General features: G+C 44.8%; 1 protein-coding gene across 2 annotated transcripts in view; it reads right to left on the bottom strand.

Annotated features, from left to right (window-relative positions):
- Window positions 1–7961: 7961 nt before the first annotated feature.
- cdh5 (cadherin 5) overlaps window positions 7962–20881 on the bottom strand; it is a 57136-nt gene continuing 44216 nt past the window's right edge. For both annotated transcript variants that reach the window (XM_041192096.1, XM_041192097.1), the window contains exons 10-12: window positions 15243–15351; window positions 13105–13353; window positions 7962–10481 (exon numbers count right to left, since the gene is read on the bottom strand). In XM_041192096.1, the coding sequence (XP_041048030.1) occupies window positions 9994–10481; window positions 13105–13353; window positions 15243–15351 (846 nt within the window). In that variant the 3' untranslated portion in view covers window positions 7962–9993. The remainder of the gene's footprint in view (window positions 10482–13104; window positions 13354–15242; window positions 15352–20881) is intronic.

Below are 20881 nucleotides of genomic sequence, written 5' to 3'. Positions count from 1 at the left end.
CTCTGAAGGTCCCCAGCATCACTGATGCGTGTCTTCTGCCAATTCGATTCACTCCACATTATATCAAGAAACGGCTGAAGGCACTGGTACTACAAAGGCTATGGGCCCTGACAATATTCCGACAATAGTACTGAAGATTTGTGCCCCAGAACCTGCCACGCCCCTAGCCAAGCTGTTCCAGTACAGCTACAACATCTACCGGGCTATGTGGAAAATTGCCCAGGTATGTCCTGTACACAAAAAGCAGGACAAATCCAACCCAGCCAATTACCACCTCATCAGTCTACTCTTCGTCATCAGTAAAGTAATGAAGGGATCATCAACAGTGCTATCAAGCAACGCTTACTCAGCAATAACCTGCTCACTGACGCTCAGTTTGGGTTCCGCTGGGGCCACTCAGATCCTGACTTCATTAAAGCCTTAGCACAAACATGGACAAAAGAGCTGAACTCATTAGGTGAGAGTGGCTGTCTTTGACATCAAGGCCGCATTTGACCAAGTGTGGCATCACGGAGCCTGAGTAAAATTGGAGTCCATGGGAATCGGGGGGAAAACTCTCCACTGGTTAGACTCATACCTAGCACAAAGGAAAATGGTTGTGGTTGTTGGAGGTCAATTATCTCAGCCTAAGGAGATCACTTCAGGAGTTCATCAGGGTAGTGTCCTAGGTCCAACCATCTTCAGCTACTTCATCAAAGACCTTTACTCCATCATAAGGTCAGATGTGAGGATGTTCACTAATGATTGCACAATGTTCAGCACCATTCATGACTCCTCAGATACTGAAGTAGTTTATGTCCATATGCAGCAAGACCTGGACAACATTTAGACTCGGAGTGACAAGTGGTAAGTAACATTCGAGCCACACAAGTGTCAGGCAATGACCATCTCCAACAAGAGAGAATCCAACCATCACCCCATGACATTCAATGGCATTACCATCACTGAATCCCCCACTATCAACATCCTGGGGGAGTGACCATTGACCAGAAGCTGAACTGGACCGGCCATATAAACACTATGGCCACAAGAACCAGTCAGAGGCTGGGAATCCTGCGGCGAGTAACTCACCTCCTGATTCCCTAGAGCCTGTCCATCATCTCCAAGGCACAAGTCAGGAATGTGATGGAGTAATCTCCACATGCCTGGATGAGTGCAGATCCAACAACACTCAAGGAACTCAACACCTTCCAGGACAAAGCAGCCCACTTGATTGGCACCCCATCTGCTAACTTCAACATCCACTCCCCGCACCACTGATGCACAGTGACAGCAGTGTGTGCCATCTACAAGATGCACTGCAGCAACTCACCAAGGCTCCTTCAACAGAATCTTCCAAATTTGTGACCTCTGCCATCTGGAAGGACAAGGGCAGCAGATAGATGGGAACACCATCACCTGCAAGTTTTCCTCTAAGCCACACACCCTCCTCAGTTCGAACTACATCGCTGTTCCTTCACTGTCGCTGGATCAAACTACCCCCCCCCCCCCCCCCCCCCCCCCACTAACAGTGCTGTGAGTGTTCATGCACCACATGGACTGCAGCAGTTCAAGAAGACAACTCACCATCACCTTCTCAAGGGCAATTAGGGATGGGCAATAAAAATTCTGGCCTAGCCAGTGACATCCCTGTCCCGTGAAAGATTAAAAAAATGTTGGTGATCCTCCAGCCAAACAGAAGGTACTCCTTTCTTCAGAAGTTCCTGAAGAGATCGGACTTTCTGGGCAAAGTTAAGTATATAGGATGAAGGGAAATTAAACAAACCGAAGGCAACATTGCAGATCATTTTTGTCTTGCGGAGTGGGCATTGCACTGATGTCTGCTCAGGTCAGGATAGATCCCTGTGTTGGAATAGATGGATCCAGAAAAGTTGATCCATGTAGCGTTGAACTGTTGAACACAAGCCCTTCTCTTCATGCGGCTTCCACCAGAAGATGCACGTTTCACTTATACTCCTGTTTCGTTCTGTCAACAATACTATACTATGCAGATGCAACTTTGGATCTCGCAAGTGATCCTGTCCATATATTGTTGGAAAATACCCTGGCTTATGGAAAGCCCAAACAATAACCTTTGAAAATAGTATCTTTCAAAAGATGTATGGAACATCATTAGCTTCTGGGATGTCTTCGTCAGATGCACCAACCAGTCGCCATTTTTAGTGCCGAGTTTAGAGAAAAATTTGGCATTCACAAACTTGGGGTTCAGTGTGAGAATTTTGTGAGGACATTGTTTTAGATATCTTAGGTCTAAACAAATGTGTATAGACCCATCTTTCTTAATGATGTTCATGATAGAGCTGCATCAATCTGTGCCATGTTGGACTTTTTGGACTATGCCATCTCTCTCCATCCTATCTAGTTCGGCTGTCATCTTTTTCTAGATGTAAAGTGATGTGATGGTTTAATAGACCGAGTAGCATCTGCATGTAGATGCAGTCTTGCATCACCCTTGAAACTTCCAATCCTATTGAGCCTGCCTGGGATGTAGGGATGCTAGGTCAGTTGCTGAGGTGAATGGAGTGTCCTTGTGTTCTGTTGCCTTCATCATTGAGTTGTGGACGCTATGGATGGCAACCAGAGTTAGATCCTTGCCTGTTGGTGGGCCTGCGAACATTGGACCCTTGGAGTCCATAAAATGGAATATCTGGGATGACCAGAATGAGTTTTTGCAGTAACACTCGAATGCAATGGATCCTAGAGATGGAATTTCTGAGCTATTATACATGCTGAGTTGGTTGAGTCATTGTTTGTCACTCCTGTGGGTAGACAGATTTCAGTATGCAGAGTGGAAAGATGTTTGCACCTGCAGCAGCATCCAGTTCTGTGTATAGAATATGCTGAGCTTGCACCTGTGGGCATATAATCTGGATGGTTGCAAAGGCTTCTGTTGGCACTACTGTGCCAAGATATTCTTTGATGGTCTGGTCATCCTCATCATCAGAATGTGTAAGTTGGCTAGCTATTTTGTGGATCTTGTCTTGACGCTGTTTGGCATGTGCTCTTGGTTGGTTGGAATGCCGTACCTGCCTGACCTCTGCTTGTGTCTTCCCATGATGTCAGACCACTTACTTTGGCCTTTGCTTTCTGCACTGGCACTGCCAATGTCCTCTGGTGCCTCATGCCTTGCATAGAACGTTAAACGCTGGGCACTTTCTGGGTGCATGTCTGAGACCAACCGCACTGCTTACCAGGCTTGTCTGCATTGGTTATCATGCCAATGATGGATAAATTACGCATACCCTGTAGACTCTGTCCAACCATTTTTATGATATTGAACTTGTGTCCATTTTGTAGTAGTTCTTTCATGATGTAAACCTTGGGTTGGTCCAAGAGGACTTTTTGGGATGCTTCCATTGGAGTAGATGCTATTACAAGCTTGATTATTCTGTCGGCTAGCTCAGTTGTCATGAAGTCTCAATCACATCCCTTTTCTCTGCGTCGACTTACGAATTGGTCAATATCTCTGTTGGCTGTTCCTGAAAGACATGAATTCCAGACTGTGTATTCTGAAGTTGAGCTTCACTTGTAATTGATCGTTGACCATATTTTATTTGGATTTTTAAGATGGTTGTCAGACAGCCTGATGTGTCCAGCTTCATTTGCTATAGCAATTTTAATTTTAATTGCTTGTTTACCTGGTTTGGAAATATTGAGGTCCAGAAAACGCAGCTCAATGCGTTTTCAGAACAAAGTAAACTCAGATAGGAAATCTGTTGCCTTCCAATTGAGAGTTGGAAACTTTGTGGTCATCTTTTAGCTTTATGCAGGATTTTTAATGTTATCTGGAGCTTTTTTCAGCTATTTCATTTTCTGGTTGGGGTAGACGGGGTTTGGGGATGGTCCATTCTCCCAAAGTATACTGTTTGCGTCTATAGTTTCCCAAAACCTTTACTCTCTATTTACAGCATGTATTTTCATTCATGGATCTCTACATGAGGTTGGAACTTCTCCTCCTTCCAGATCAATCTTACTTCTTAGTCATGTGCTCTGACGTTATTATTGCATCAGCATTATGTATGCTTCTGATGTTAACCCTTTGCTCTACAACAGCTATTCAAGTTTCCTCCAGTTCTTTTAGAATTAATTTAGCTCTGAGTTGCAGTAAATTCAGTGGCCACCGTGTTAGCTGTGTTATGATATGGTAGATAATGTGTGCCAGGCGGGTCAAATCCACAAGGGAAACTTGATCACACAGTCACACCAATTTTGCAATTCGTATATTTTGAGATGTGTGCCCTGAATTCAGTAGTAATAAATCTACCACGACTACAGAGATTTTTAGAAAACTAAATTAAACATTTATTAACAAAAGAAAAGATTTCAAGCACATACATAGGTCTACAAGTTACTACTATAATAACTCCTAAAACTCCTAATTAATCTGGCTTCCAGTTACACCCCTGTTAAGGCAACAGTAAAAAACAAATAGATTTTAAATAGATCCAGGCAAATCACCCCAATACCCTCGTCAGCAGAATTCAAAGTGGCTTTTCCCAGCTTTGGTTTCTGTAGACAGCAGCTTAATGCACAAATACTGGAGGCTTTTCACACTTCTGATAGATCTTGCAATGCCTTCCCCTCTGACACATAGCCTCTTCTCCTTTATACATGTTTCTCCCTGTTAATACAAACTCCATTGTTCCCATATGTCTTTGCAACTTTACCTTTCTCATAATATAGATCATTGCATGGTGCAAATACTGTCAGTAACCTTTGGGAAAAGTAAACACACTGCTTGGCCTGGCTTCTCTGGCTAGGTGTAACACCCTACCATCTCTTTGAAATCCAAACTACCCTGATTTATCTAGAAATGCAAATTCTCCTCACCTGACATTCTAAAACTTCAGTCATGTTAACGTATTTAGTATGTCAAACCTAACTTGTTTTAATGAATCAAAAGATTCCAGGTAAGTTGTCTCCAATTCAACTAAGTCCCCCACAAACGGACACACACAGAGAAATGATCCAAACCCCACTATTAACCTACCTTTACAATGAATCACAATAACATTATGGGAGTTATTATACTTTCATGACAGCTGGTAATAGGTTACTGCTTGACTGCGATGGTGATGCTGTGGATTTATTTATAATGTTTCCTGGTTGACTCTAAGCTCCACATATAAAGCAGTAGTTTAGGCCCCAAAATGGCTGCAGGGCTTCAGAAATGAAAGCCAACAGTGTAAAAAGCTTATTTAACAGGCTTCTTTTAGCAGTAATGGAGACTCTCCTGTCTGTGAGTCCTGCTTAAAGTGAGACCACCTGAAGTCTGAGGTTGAATTCCTGTTTCTGCTTTAGCTTTGCAGGAGGTAGACATTGGCTGGGATTTCCTGGCCCCCTCCTGGGCAGGGCCTGTCGTGCTGTGGGTGAGGCGGTGCCCCAGCCAGAAGCCCACTGACTTGTGGCGGGACTGAAAGGTCCCGGTGGTGGGTGGTTGTGGAAAGAAAATCCCGCCCCTTTAACTATTTAAGCAGATTTGAACAATCTTCCTGGGACCCAATGCCTGTGGCGTGGAGTGAGTTGTGACCCCAGAAGATACGGATGGTCAGTGTAGGAGTCTTGCAGAGCTGCAGTATCACTTACACACAATGAATTTTGATAGTTGTTTCACTTTCCCACCAGTTCCTTTCTTCTGTAGGGTGCAAAAGTGTTGAGGCTCGTATTCTGCTCAGCCAAATCGTCGCAACCACCCTGCCACCATGTTCTGTTCTTCTTTTCCTTGTACCGATCATACACAAAGATTGGTGAAACAATAAGGTGGGTGTTTTATTTGAAGATAAGATGATATCCAGATGGAGTTAACTGACAGGCTAACCATAGTACATCTAATCTCTACTGCTGCTGCTTGCAGTCATGAGGCTACTAGATCCTGCCCTGTCTTAGTGGTAGTACAGTCAACTCCCGTCATTCACAACCCCCTCTGTTGCAAATTTATTTACCCATGCGAACGTGCATGTACACCAAATTATGGTTTGCGGCCCTGTCATAAAGAGATATGAATGTGTATAATATTATTGGAAATCATTTTTTAAAATCTAGGTGTGTTTCTGTGTGTGTCTTAATTGGATTAAAGCCAGCTAGTCTGGGGGGGTTTTGATGCATAGTAGTTTTGAGATGTTAATTGGGTGAATAGTAAGGAGACAGTAAGGTAAAGTGTTCATTTGCATTTGTTGAATAAATCATTCAAGACTGTGGGTAAAATCTTGTACCTAGCTACCAGAAGCCAAACAGTGTGTTCATTTTTTCAGCTTACTAATAGGACTGGTGCTATGAAAGGGGTTTTATTGTTAGAAGAACTGAAGTTCAAAAGGCTAGTGAGACAATGGAAAATTTACATTCAAAGGGAAAGCTTGGTATATAAAGAAAGGAGTTGTGTGTGTAAGGGAGAGGCAGTTAAGCACTAACCAGCCTGTACGCCTCCAACTAACTTACAACGGAACCTCATTTGGAATTCGTAAGGTTAAATGTGCTTTACCTGGTATCTATTTAAAGTCTATGTGTTACTGTTGCCTTAGTGGAGATTTATCTGGGGGTGATTAAATTAGGGATTTGCTAAAAAGTTATTATAGTAGTAATTTGTAGCTATGTGAATGTGTTTAATTTGTTGTTAATTTAATAAATGTTTAATTTAGCTTTATATATAAACCATGAGACTCAGTGGTCTTATTCCTACTGAATTCAAGGTCTGTATCTCAAAATTACAAATTGCAAAACATTGGGTTATAACAGTTGTTTCAAGTTTCCATCTGGGATTTGAACAACTCAGCCTTTACCATCAGCTGTGTCATAATAGGCCCTAAAACTTTGCTTAGGCCCCAAAACCTTACTTATCCACAATTTAGAATGTTAAACTCTCACCTTTCCCACATCTTTCCCATGAAGAAAGCGTGCACTGTGCATGTGCCCTCTCTGTGTATACACAAGTTCACCATTCACAATTTCACCCTTCATGAGATTTTGCGGGAACGGAACACCCATGAGTGCTCAGACATGACTATCAGGATTTTTAAAAAGAACATTCTTTCATGGGATGTAGATGTTGTTGGCAAGGCCAGCATTTGTTGCCCATCCCCTAAACTGAGTGGCCTGTTGGGCCATTTCAGACGAGTGGGTCTAGAGTCACATGTAGGCCAGACCATGTAAGGACAATAAATTTCCTTCCCTAGAAGAAATCAATGAACCAGATAGGTTTAACAATCATGATGGTTTTCATGGTCACTATTACTATAACCTGTTTTCCTTTCCAAATTTATTAATTAACTTCAAATTCTACCAGCTGCTGCATTGGGAATTGAACCCATGCCCCCAGAGCATGGAATACTGGAGTACTAGCTAGTGATATTGCCACTACACCACCACCTTCTTCCAACAGTTGACTATGCTCCATTAAAGGTACATGTACCTCATATCACAACAGGTGGTGGTGAGTCATTATAGGGTGGTATACGGACACTTGGGCAAAAGCTTGGCAAGAAAGATTTTTAAGGAACATCTTAAAGAAAGGTAGAGGGCCAGAGAAGTTTAGAGAGGCTACTCCAGAGATCCATGTGAACTGAAGCCTCTTATAGAACATGTTGCTAAGATTCTCTTTAACTAAATTACATGCGTGAACCAGTTGGGGGGTTTTAAGACAATCCAACAGCTTCTCATGAACCCATACCCTTCTAGCCTAGAGGGTGAGAATGCTGCCCACTGAATCATGGCTGCTACCGAAAAAGAATCATTCGAGCTGTGGGGTTTTGTATAGAATAGGATGTGGTCACATGCTTCTATATGAGGTGGTTATGTTGCTGGGCAGCAGAAGCTGGCTTGGCCCCATGTGGTGTATTGTATATGGTTCTGATCACTTAATAACAGGAAGGCAATCCTTCAGAAGGGATGGACTGGGAGATGGCATGCTTCTGTGTGTCAGAAACATACGTTCTCCTTATCCTATTGCACAACTGACGCAATTATTATTGAACTTTTATAAACTTTTTATTAATAAACTTTATCTAGAAGCTAGAAGGCCTAGGTAAAAACAAAGAACCTCCAACAACAAGGTACATATTATATCACAGTTACACTGGCCACTGAACAATTATGACCTATCTTAAATGAAAAATGAATAAAATTATTACAAACACACTTTCCTCATGGGACAGGTACACATGTGAAAACCCTGTCGCTACTTGTTTCAGAATTTTTTGAAGCTACATTTAAAAATAATTTTATTTCACACATTAAAAAAAGTTGTGATAAGATCCTTTCCCTGCAAAGAGGCATAACTCTTTACATACTGCTATAGCGTATAAAATCAAACTAAAAGATAAAACGTTTAAAATGCAACTAAACATTCTAATTGCTTTGAACAAGATCTGTGAGTACAATGCGGACCAATGAGACCTGAGAGTTTCCATGGTTACAGAACAAAAGGTATGCAGAGTTGCCCACTTCATTTCTGATTGGCTGGGGTTTGAAGATTTGTAACTGGAAATCCATCCCGAACTTTAGAAACGTTCCATCATAAAAGGAGTTTTATTAAAGTAGAGCTCATCATAGCAAAGCTTATTTCACCGTTCCCCTTTTTGTGTGTTCAGATATTTTGGTGCTATTTGATCACTTTTGCAGTGGGTTTACAAGGGTTTACAAATCCAATGGGAAATTCAGGTGAAAATCCTTTATCTAGAGAGTAGTGAGAGCATGGCACTCATGACCACAGGGAGTGGTTGAGGTGAATGGCATAGATGCATTTAAGGGGAAGCAAGATTAGCACTTGAGGTCGAAAGGAATAGAAGGTTGAACTGATAGGAAGTTGGGTGAATTAGGATGGAGGGGGCTCATGTGTGACATAGACACCAACATAAACACCAACATGGACTAGTTGGGCTGAATGGCCTGTTTCTGTGCTGGAAATTCTATGTCATTCAATGTTACTGCCCCCTCAGTGCAATATCTTAGAAGGCTATGAGTACATTTCTGACTTCATCTCTGATTTTCTTTTCATGCCATCCCTATGGGAACAGTGTGAAAACATCTGTAAGCAATATTCTGTTTGTCACTTGGAAAACTGCGCTCTAATTCCCCAATGGAGAGCCTTTCATTTCATGTGGAGATGGTGGAGTGGCAGCAATGTCACTGGACTAGTAATTGAGTGACCCAAGCTAATGCTCATGGGGCACAGGTTCAAATCCCAGGTGGTGCAACTTAAAAAAAAATCAATTAATAAATCTGAAATGCAAAGCTATTCATGACTGTGCCAATTAGCAGTTGATTGTTGTTAAAAACCCATTAGGTTCACTAATGCTAATTTAGGGAAGGAAACCCCTTACATTGACTGGCTGACTTTTGAATGCCCTTGGAAATGGTCCATTAAGCCAGTCAGTTCAAGGGCAATTAGGGTCTTGCCAGCAACCCCCACATCCGATAAAAAATTATCCCACAATAAAATATAACCCTTCCCAACCCTGGGACTGCCCTGCTGAGATGAAAGGTCAGATCAAAATAACATACCTCATCCCTCCTCAACTACCTCCCTGCTCCACTGCAACCCTGCCCCTGCCCCCCAACTACCATTCTGTAGTTCAGTGCATTGATACATTGAGTAATGAAACCAAACCATGGGGCTTATCTGCATGCAATGTTCTTTATTGTATTGCAAGACAAAGTTAATGAATTTGGATGCCTACCCAGTGTTTGCCTCTCATCTTTATAATTGTGATGAATTTGGTCCTTCAGAATAGATGTTACAATGAGGTGCTGAGCATTCCTGTTCGACGCAGAGATTAAGGATTATGAAATAAAGGCAGGTTAAGATGGGGTTAAGGTACAGGTCAACCATGATCCATTTGAATAGTGGAACAGATTCAAGGGGCTGAATGGCCTCCTTCCATTCCGGCATTCCTCTGCTGTATCAACTAATAATCCAGGTAAACTTCATAGCTTCACTCCCTTCCTCCATCCACCGCTCCCCCTCCCCACCCCCCAAAAAAAACACATCTCTCTTTTGCTTTAATAATCTGAGATCTCCCTGCAAGGGTCTGATCCATAAAGCTCAGCCAACATGTGGAACCGGGGTCCCCAGTCGTTAAGGAAGTCGTAATCCTGTTCGGAGTCAATGGAGGAGACGTCCAGGGTACTCAGCGAATCAGCGACTGAATCGGCACCCTCATAGCCGTAGACGTGGAGCGTGTCATAGGGCAGTCCATCTCTGTCACCATCCGCTTCGTCCTTCTTCATCTTGACCACTGTGCCCATGTCATTGTTGGGCTTTCTGACTTGGGCGTAAACTGGGGGGCAGTTCACAGCTTTTGCCAGCCGCGGCCCATTTGTCCGGAGGGAGTTCAGCACCGTAATGTCGAAGCTGTTGGTGTCCATTTCTCCGCCTCCTTCTTCATCGTATCTCACCAGCTGCTCTCGTATCTCACCCGGGGGTTTCACCAGGCCCACAAAGGCATTCTTCTTCTGCATTTTCTGATGGACAATTAGCACGGCCAGGACTGAGATTAGAGAAAGAAAACAAATAATGCATCTTGGAAGGAAGGACAAGAAGAGGGCATATACTACAACAACTTGCATTTATCTAGCAGCTTATAACAGAAGGAACACAGAAAACAGGAGCAGGAGTAGGTCACTCGGCCCTTCGAGCCTGCTCTGCCATTCACAATGATCATGGCTGATCCTCTATCTCAGTGCCGTACTCCAGCACTCTCCCCACACTCCTTGATGACTTTAGAGTCTAGAAATCTATCAATTTCCTTCTTACATATATTCAGTGACTTGGCCTCCACAGCCTTCTGTGGTAGAGAATTCCACAGGTTCACCACCCTTTGAATGAAGACGTTTCTCCTCATCTCAGTCCTAAATGGTCTACCCCGTATCCTGAGACTGTGACCCCTTGCTCCAGACCCCCCATCCAGAGGAAACATCATCCCTGCATCCTGTCTTTCCCTGTTAGAATTTTATATGTTTCAATGAGATCTTCTCTCATTCTTCTAAACTCCAGTGAATACAGGCCTAGTTGGCCCAATCTCTCCTCATACAACAATCCTGCCATCCCAGGAATCAGTCTGGTGAACCTTCACTGCATTCCATCTATGGCAAGTATATTCTTTCTTAGGCAAGGAGACAAAAACTGCACACAATACTCCAGGTGTGGTCTCACCAAGGCCCTGTACAGCTGCAGTAAGACATCCTTGCTCCTGTACTCAAACCCTCATTCAATGAAAGCCAATATACCTTGTGCCTTCTTAAGTGCTTGCTGCACCTGCATACTTGCTTTCAGCGATAACTTCATAGTTATCCACGTTATACTGCATCTGCCATGTATTTGCCCACACACACAACCTGTCCAAATCATCTTGAAGCCTCTTAACACCCTTCCCATTGCTCACATTCCCACCAAATCTCATGTCATCAGCAAACTTGGAAATATTACATTTGGTTCCTCATCCACATCATTGATATATATTGTGAATAGCTGGGGTCCAAGCACTAATCACCTGCTACTCAGAAAAGGACCCATTTATTCCCACTCTCTGTTTCCTGTCTGCTAACCAATTCTCAATCCACGCCAACATATCCCATGTGCTTTAATTTTACACACTAACCTCTTATGTGGGACTTTACCAAAAGCTTTCTGAAAAACCAAATATACCACATCCACTGGCTCTTCATTATCTATTCTGCTAGCTACATCCTCAATAAACTCCAGTAGGTTTGTCAAACATGATTTCCCTTTCATAAATCCATGTTGACTTTGTCTAATCCCACTGATATTTTCTAAGTGTCCTGTTATCACATCCTTTATAATTGACTCTAGCATTTTCCCTACTACTGATGTTAGGCTAACTGGTCTGTAATTCACTGTTTTCTTCCCCCCTCCTTTTTTAAACAGAGGGGTTACATTTACAGTACCCTCCAATCTGCTAGTACTGTTCCATTATCTACAGAATTTTGGAAGGTGACAACCAACGCATCCACTATTTCCATGGCCACCTCCTTTTGCACCCTAGGATATAATTAGGGCCCTGGGGATTTATTGGTTTTCAGTCCTATTAATTTTTCCAGCACTTTTGTTTTAGTAATACTAATTTCCTTCATTTCCTCCTTCTCACTAGACCCCTGGTTCCTTAGTATTTCTGGGAAGTCATTTGTTTCTTCCTCAAAGAAGACAGAACTGAAGTAGTAGTTTAAATGCTGTGCCATTTCCTTGTTCTCTATTATAAATTCTCCTGTTTCAGACTGTAAGGGACCTACATTTGTCTTCACTAATCTTTTTTACTTTTTACATACTTATGGAAGCTTTTACAGTCTGCTTTTATGTTCCTTGCGAGTTTACCCTTATACTCTATTTTTCTCCTCAATCAATCTTTGTCCTCCTTTGCTGAATTCTAAACTGCACCCAATCCTCAGGCCTGCTACTTTTTCTAGCAACTTTATATGGCTCCTCTTTGGATCTAATATTATCCTTAATGTCTTTTGTTAGCTGTGGTTGGGCCACTTTTCCTGTTGTGTTTTTGCACCAGAAAGGAATGTGCAGTGCATACATTCGTTCCTTAAATATTCGACATTGTCTATCCACTGTCATGCCTTTTAATGAACTAAGAGCTATACAGCACTTTGGGATATCCTGAGATTGTGAAAGGATCTACATAAATGCAAACCTTTTTTTAACAACTATTGCTTCAGATGACTCACTTCACTAAGGGTTGTGTATTTGCCGATTTGTTCTATATTTTATATATCTCTGAGCCATGCAGAGATGACACTTGTTTTTAAGTCTGTAGCAGGTTTATTGACAGTGCTTTAAAATATCTCTGTAGTCACAAAATGTTTGTCGCCATTCTTAGCCTACCTCCAGCTTCTTGGTCATTCTCTTTACTCAAGCGCTGGGTCATCACCCAGGCTTAAACAATCAAGCACAGTGAGAATAGATCAGTTATCAGACTAACATGGTTGAACACAGAATAATTAAACCACTGAACACTACATTGACCAGTTTACTTTGATGTGAAGCTTTCCTTTTGCTGTGTCACCAACATGAAAATTAGATGTGGGAAGAGGAAAGAGTGGGAAAAATGGCAGAAGGTCCTAGTGGCATGGCTGATCGAGCTGACTCACCTATAGCAATGATGATACAAAGGAAGACAATTAGCAGAACGGTGACTGTTACTCCCGAGGTGAGTGGAGCAAAGTGCCGGCAGTTAATCGGCTTTCTCTCTCGGTCGCACGAGCACACGTTTATTTCCAGGGTATCGTTGCTGCTCAGGGATGGATGCCCATTGTCAGAGATGATGATCGGCACCAAGAACTTGCTGACCTCATTTTGATCGAAGCCTGCCTGCTTAATGGTGATGTTGGCAGTGTTATCTAGGGAGGAATGAAGGGAATACAAAAAGAGCATGTGTGAAAGAGAGAGAGAGAGAGAGAGACAGAACAAAATAAAGATACAGAAGATGGATGTGGGCTCCTCCCCAATGACCTGTGCCATTGGCATCATTCTTCCATCTCACAACAAGGCTTCCATCATATTCCACAGAGAATGTACAGAGTAGGTTTATCCTTTGCAAAATTTTCCTTTGTAAATTCCCATTTTGAAAGCTACTATTGGATCTGCTTGCACCGCCCTTCATTCCAGATCATAACAACTCATTGCTGAAAAATATTCTCCATGGATAAGGGCATTCAATTAATGTGAGGAGACTGGAGAAGCCGGGATTGTTCTCCTTAGAGCAGAGAAGGTCAAGAGGAGATTTGCTAGAGGTGTCCAAAATGATATGGGGTTTTGATAGAGAGTAGATAAGGTTTTGATAGACTGGAACTGTAGTGGCAGGAGTGTCGGTAACCAGAGGGTACAGATTTGAAAGAGTTAGCAAAAGAACATGAGGGAAGAGGGGGAGAATATTTTTATGCCATGATGTGTAATGATCTGGAATACGCTGGAAGGGCAGAGGAGGTGGATTCAATCGTCACTTTCAAATATTTGTAAAAGAAAAATTTGCAGGGCTTTGTGGAAAGAGCAGGGAGAGTGTGAGCAGAGCTGTGATACTCAAATGGCCTCCTCCTGTACTATGTGACTCTCTATAAACATCTATGTGGTCCAGGGATGCCATCAATAACAAAACAAAAACAGAATTACCTGGAAAAACTCAGCAGGTCTGGCAGCATCGGCGGAGAAGAAAAGAGTTGACGTTTCGAGTCCTCATGACCCTTCGAGTCATGAGGACTCGAAACGTCAACTCTTTTCTTCTCCGCCGATGCTGCCAGACCTGCTGAGTTTTTCCAGGTAATTCTGTTTTTGTTTTGGATTTCCAGCATCTGCAGTTTTTTTGTTTTTATGCCATCAATAATGTTGCTTGGCAACTTCACTTGCAGTTATCAAACAAAAATTAACACCAAGGCGATAAAGGAGGTGTGGGGAGTGGTGGAGTGTGGAGGGGATGGAGGATACATAAACCATGGTCAAAAAGTTGGTTTTAAGGAACATCTTAACAGTGGAACCACGTCGACCAACCACCGACCTCCCACCACCGACGCACAGTAGCAGCAGTGTGTGTACCATTTACAAGATGCACTGCAGCAACTCACCAACCTCCTTCGAAAGCACCTTCCAAACCCATGGCCTCTACCTCCTAGAAGGACAGCAGATACATGGGAACCCCGCCACCTGCAAGTCCCCTCCAACTCACACACCATCCTGACTTGGACTTTATCGACGTTCCTACTGTCATTGGGTCAAAATCCTGGAACTCCTTCCCCAAAAGCATTGTGGGAGACCATGGACCAGACGGACTGCAGTGGTTCAGGAAGGAGGCTTAACACCCAACTTCTCAAGGGCGATTAAGGATGTGCAAGAAATGCTGGCCTAGCCACACTGTGACTCCCACATTCTGTGGAAGAATAAAAAAGATGGCTGAATGGGTTCTCTGGTTATCAACTTCTGCCCAGGGAAACACTTCTGCCAAGAGAACTCTATCATTCCCTCCCAAGTTGAAGTCTTCTCTTAAACTTCCTTCTCTGGGAGATTGCTCATTGGAGAACAATCCCAGCTACACTGCTGATCACTAATGGGGGTGAATCTGTGCTATCTCATTACATTCTTTTTTCACTACTTTAACAAAGGCGTTCATCTCTTTATATTTAATGGTGAAAACTTCTAAAATCAGGCAGCTGAATTTGTTCAACATCCATTCCACTGGCGTTGCACAGTACGATTCCTAATCTTTTTCTCTTCGTGTTACTCTAATGAATTCACTTACTGCCATTGTCTTTGACAGAGAAATTGCTGTCCTTCACTGCTATACTGAAGTGAAATCTGACGGTTGGAGTCGTTTCATCGAGGTCGACAGCCGAGATGACCTGGATTACCTGGAAGAAATTAAAATTTATAAGGGGAGTGTTATATCCAGTGACACATGGTGTGATATTATATAACATGTAAAGTGTTATACCCAGTAACAAATGATATGATATATAATATATGCTGTGTTACATCCAGGATCAAAGAGTGTGATATTATATAATATATACAGTGTTATACCCAGTAACAGATGGTGTAATATCATATAATATATGCTGTTATGACCACAGAGGGTGTTAATTGCTGCGTAAACCAAATCCCAGGGGGAAACCTGGCTTATGGGCCACAAACTTGTTTTTGTTTCCTGATAACATGAGGATGGACCAATCTCAACAGTAAGAGGGTCCAGTAACACTTATGGGTTTCTAAAAATTAAAAGTAAAAGTTTTATTAACAAAAATAAATGAAAACGTAAGTACACAAGATTACAGTTATACAATTAAGGTTAGTCTTACGAAACATTCCCACAAAACTCTCTATTTGGTAATACTCACAAGTAACCACTTTCCAGGCAATACTCCCTTATAGATGTTTGAATATGAAATCCAGTAATATTACACAAGGCTGTCATTTCAATAAAGGTCTACCACATAACCTCTACCCTCTTCCACTCTGTGGTGGAATCCACTTCAGAATAAAACTGCTTCCTGCAGCCCAAGACTTTTCTGGCTTGACTGGATGGGTGATTCAAATTGTATCCTCCCCTAGCCCAGAGCTCAAGCTATCTCAACAACTCAAAACAGCTCCAGCTATCTCTAGCCATCTCTAGCTCACTCTCCAGCTCTATAGCTATCCACAATAATTCTAATATATCTTTATTCCCTTTCATCTTTGTTCCATTGTTCTCACACACCTCTTTGTCACACAAACCCTTCCAACTATAATATCTTTCATGTTTCCATCTTGTCTTTGCTTTTGGGTCAACAAAATATCATATCCCTACTACTATTTACCTGTGGGACTCCTGCAAGATATAAACATGTTTCTTTTTCCATCTGACTCCCCTTTGATATTCAAACAAACTCTCAACTTTTCTAAAAATGCAAATGTTAGATCTAACCTATTTACTTGTACCTCAACTTAGCACCTCTATCCTTTTCATATTTCCAAATCCCCAGATAACCTAACTCCTACCAAACTCTTGCCCAGCTTAATTAAATCATACACACCCAGCCTTCTTCACACACAGTAATCCCCCAAAATATAAAAAAAATTAACATCCATCCGCACAATACAGTGGCATTATACCCAGTAACACATGGTGTGATATTATATAATATTTGCAGTTTTACATCCCAAAGACTGCTGGATAGTATCAAACAGCATGTTCCAGCTGCTATTTGCAACAGGCAGTGTACAGACCATACCCAACTAGTCCGTGCTTGCAAAACTCAAAACACAGACCAGACACAGCCCTGTTGTGGCAGGGATGGGACTGTAAAATGCAGCGAGCAGTCCTAAACTGTATTGACTTTGGCGGGACCGTAAAATCCACATGTCATAAAATTCCACCCGCAGTGTCCGACATTAGATGTGATTCCACGATTGGACAACATTTGCTAAATAATCCTCAGGGTGCTAAGAATTACCCTGACAACCAATTTAAGATTGTCAGTTGGGCTCGCAGCGTGATGCATTTGCATGTACTGGGAGCTGCATATATTAATACACGGGGCCCTGTTCTTTGTAGACAGAAAGGACATGTACACACATTGTGCCTATTATAGCTAAACAAAATAAGTGACAGCCATTTGTTGGTTCATTCCTCAGGAAATGCCTTAATCAATCAGGGTCAAGCTGCCTGGTTTAAATTTCAACAATGTTTGGCAGTTTACTGTCAGTTACTATCACTGGTGCATTCTCCATGGCAATGCCACTTGCCAACCAATTAGCACTCTCTTCTCATACAGTGTAAATTGTTGTTTTCCCCTTGGTATTCTTGCAAAGTGTCTTGATGAGTGCAAGACAAAAAGCTTAGACATGTCTCTTTCTCAGCAATACTCAAGTTCTGTACTACCAAACAACTATATGCAGTTTTATATCCAGTAGCACATGGAATGATGTTGTATAATATATACAGAGGCATTATAACCAGGAATACATGGGCACAAATCTTCTGATCAGTGTCAGAGACGCTGCGTCCGACACTGATCAGTTGGAAAACTGACCAGTTACCTGGTTATGTTTAAAAAACATCCGACTTTCGATGCAGCATCCTGAAGAACTCACTCAGTGCACGAATCTAAGCAGAGGCCCACGAGGAGAATCAGCACAAAGACATGACCCCTTTTTACAGCGCTATTTCTAAAGTATGGTAAGTTTAAAAGTTCACTGTGAATGCTAGTGAATGGGTGATGGGCGAATGGGTTAATGTTCATGAATGGGTAGGGTGGAAGGGTGGGTAGGTGGGTGAGGTGGAAGGTGGGTGGGGGTGGCAGGTGGATGAGATGGAAGGTGGGTGAGGTGGAAGATGGGTAGGGTGGTAGGTGGGTAGGGTGGTAGGTGGGTAGGGTGGCAGGTGGGTAGGTTGGCAGGTGGGTAGGTTGGCAGGTGAGTAGGGTGGCAAGTAGGTGAGGTGGGACATGGGTAGGGTGGCAGGTGGGTAGGGTGGTAGGTGGGTAGGGTGGTAGGTGGGTAGGGTGGTAGGTGGGTGAGTAGGGTGGTAGGTGAGTAGGGTGGTAGGTGGGTAGGGTGGTAGGTGGGTAGGGTGGTAGGTGGGTGAGTAGGGTGGTAGGTGAGTAGGGTGGCAGGTGGGAAGGGTGGTAGGTGGGTAGGGTGGTAGGTGAGTAGGGTGGTAGGTGGGAAGGGTGGTAGGTGAGTAGGGTGGTAGGTGGGTAGGGTGGTAGGTGAGTAGGGTGGTAGGTGGGTAGGGTGGTAGGTGAGTAGGGTGGTAGCTGGGTGAGTAGGGTGGTGGGTGAGTAGGGTGGTAGGTGGGTAGGGTGGTAGGTGAGTAGGGTGGTAGGTGGGTGAGTAGGGTGGTAGGTGAGTAGGGTGGTAGGTGGGTAGGGTGGTAGGTGAGTAGGGTGGTAGGGGGGTGAGTAGAGTGGTAGGTGGGTAGGGTGGCAGGTGGGAAGGGTGGTAGGTGGGTAGGGTGGTAGGTGAGTAGGGTGGTAGGTGGGTGAGTAGGGTGGTAGGTGAGTAGGGTGGCAGGTGGGTAGGGTGGCAGGTGGGAAGGGTGGTAGGTGGGTAGGGTGGTAGGTGGGTGAGTAGGGTGGTAGGTGGGTGAGTAGGGTGGTAGCTGGGTGAGTAGGGTGGTAGGTGGGTAGGGTGGTAGGTGGGTGAGTAGGGTGGTAGGTGAGTAGGGTGGTAGGTGGGTAGGGTGGTAGGTGGGTGAGTAGGGTGGTAGGTGAGTAGGGTGGTAGGTGGGTGAGTAGGGTGGTAGGTGAGTAGGGTGGTAGGTGGGTAGGGTGGTAGGTGGGTGAGTAGGGTGGTAGGTGAGTAGGGTGGTAGGTGGGTGAGTAGGGTGGTAGGTGAGTAGGGTGGTAGGTGAGTAGGGTAGTAGGTGAGTAGGGTGGTAGGTGGGTAGGGTGGTAGGTGGGTAGGGTGGTAGCTGGGTGAGTAGGGTGGTAGGTGGGTGAGTAGGGTGGTAGGTGGGTAGGGTGGTGGGTGAGTAGGGTGGTAGGTGAGTAGGGTGGTAGGTGGGTGAGTAGGGTGGTAGGTGAGTAGGGTGGTAGGTGGGTAGGGTGGTAGGTGAGTAGGGTGGTAGGTGGGTGAGTAGGGTGGTAGGTGGGTAGGGTGGCAGGTGGGTAGGGTGGTAGGTGAGTAGGGTGGTAGGTGGGTGAGTAGGGTGGTAGGTGGGTAGGGTGGTAGGTGAGTAGGGTGGTAGGTGGGTGAGTAGGGTGGTAGGTGGGTGAGTAGGGTGGTAGGTGGGTAGGGTGGTAGGTGAGTAGGGTGGTAGGTGGGTGAGTAGGGTGGTAGGTGGGTAGGGTGGCAGGTGAGTAGGGTGGTAGGTGAGTAGGGTGGTAGGTGGGTGAGTAGGGTGGTAGGTGGGTAGGGTGGCAGGTGAGTAGGGTGGTAGGTGAGTAGGGTGGTAGGTGGGTGAGTAGGGTGGTAGGTGGGTAGGGTGGCAGGTGGGAAGGGTGGTAGGTGGGTGAGTAGGGTGGTAGGTGGGTGGGTAGGGTGGTAGGTGAGCAGGGTGGTAGGTGGGTAGGGTGGTAGGTGAGTAGGGTGGTAGGTGGGTAGGGTGGTAGGTGGGTAGGGTGGTAGGTGAGTAGGGTGGTAGGTGGGTAGGGTGGTAGGTGAGTAGGGTGGTAGGTGAGTAGGGTGGTAGGTGGGTAGGGTGTCAGGTGGGAAGGGTGGTAGGTGGGTAGGGTGGTAGGTGAGTAGGGTGGTAGGTGGGTGGGTAGGGTGGCAGGTGAGTAGGGTGGCAGGTGGGAAGGGTGGTAGGTGGGTAGGGTGGTAGGTGGGTGAGTAGGGTGGTAGGTGAGTAGGGTGGTAGGTGGGTGAGTAGGGTGGTAGGTGGGTAGGGTGGTAGCTGGGTGAGTAGGGTAGTAGGTGGGTAGGGTGGCAGGTGGGAAGGGTGGTAGGTGGGTAGGGTGGTAGGTGGGTGAGTAGGGTGGTAGGTGGGTGAGTAGGGTGGTAGGTGGGTAGGGTGGCAGGTGGGTAGGGTGGCAGGTGGGAAGGGTGGTAGGTGGGTAGGGTGGTAGGTGAGTAGGGTGGTAGGTGGGTGAGTAGGGTGGTAGGTGGGTAGGGTGGCAGGTGGGTGAGGTCAGAAGTTAGGTAATGGGGGTAGGCTGGGTAGTGAGTAGGTGGGTCAGGAAGAGAAGTCAGTTTGGGAGATAGTTAGGTTGGGTGGGGGTTAGTAGGGTGGTGGGGGTTAATCATGTTGTGTCAGGGGACTAGTCAGGGTGTTCAGGGATAGGGAGCAGTTGGGGGTGTCGGGGGGTAGTCAAGAGGTAGACGGGGAGTTGAAGGAGGTCAGTTGTATAGTTAACCAGGTGTTAGATTAGAGTTTTTCTGCCTAATATTTTCTGGGTACCTATTCAGGTGAGTAAATCAGGACTGTCTGAAGTCTCTGCCTCTAAATCAGAGTTGGAGACCTTCTCGAAGGGCCCCGGGGAGAAGGGGAATTGCCCATCAGTAGCTCAAATTTCCCAGGCAGTTTCCTTGGCAGTTTGTGTGTCAGCATCTTGGGCCACATGATCTCCGGTGATCCAGAGACCAGAAGATCTGGGCCATGGTGTGGTATTGTATAATATGTACAGAGGCATGGAATCCAGTAATGGGGCGGGGGCGGGGGGGGGGGGGGGGGGGGGGGGGGGGGGGGGGGGGGGGGGTGGGGGGGGGGGGGGGGGGGGGGGGGGGGGGGGGGGGGGGGTGGCGGGGGAGGCAGTGGTTTGGTGGTAACATCACTGGTAATCCAGAGGCCAAGGCAAATGATCTGGGGACATGAGTTCAATACCCACCATAGCAGTTCGTGGAATTTAAATTCAGATAATAAATCTGAAATTGAAAGGTCGTCCCAGTAGTGGTGACCATGAAACGATCATTGATTGTTGTACAAGCCCATCTGGTTCACTAATGTCCTTTAGGGAATGA

Source organism: Carcharodon carcharias, chromosome 7, assembly GCF_017639515.1.
Source record: "Carcharodon carcharias isolate sCarCar2 chromosome 7, sCarCar2.pri, whole genome shotgun sequence".
Taxonomy (NCBI): domain Eukaryota; kingdom Metazoa; phylum Chordata; class Chondrichthyes; order Lamniformes; family Lamnidae; genus Carcharodon; species Carcharodon carcharias.
This window is presented reverse-complemented; position numbering and strand designations above follow the sequence as displayed.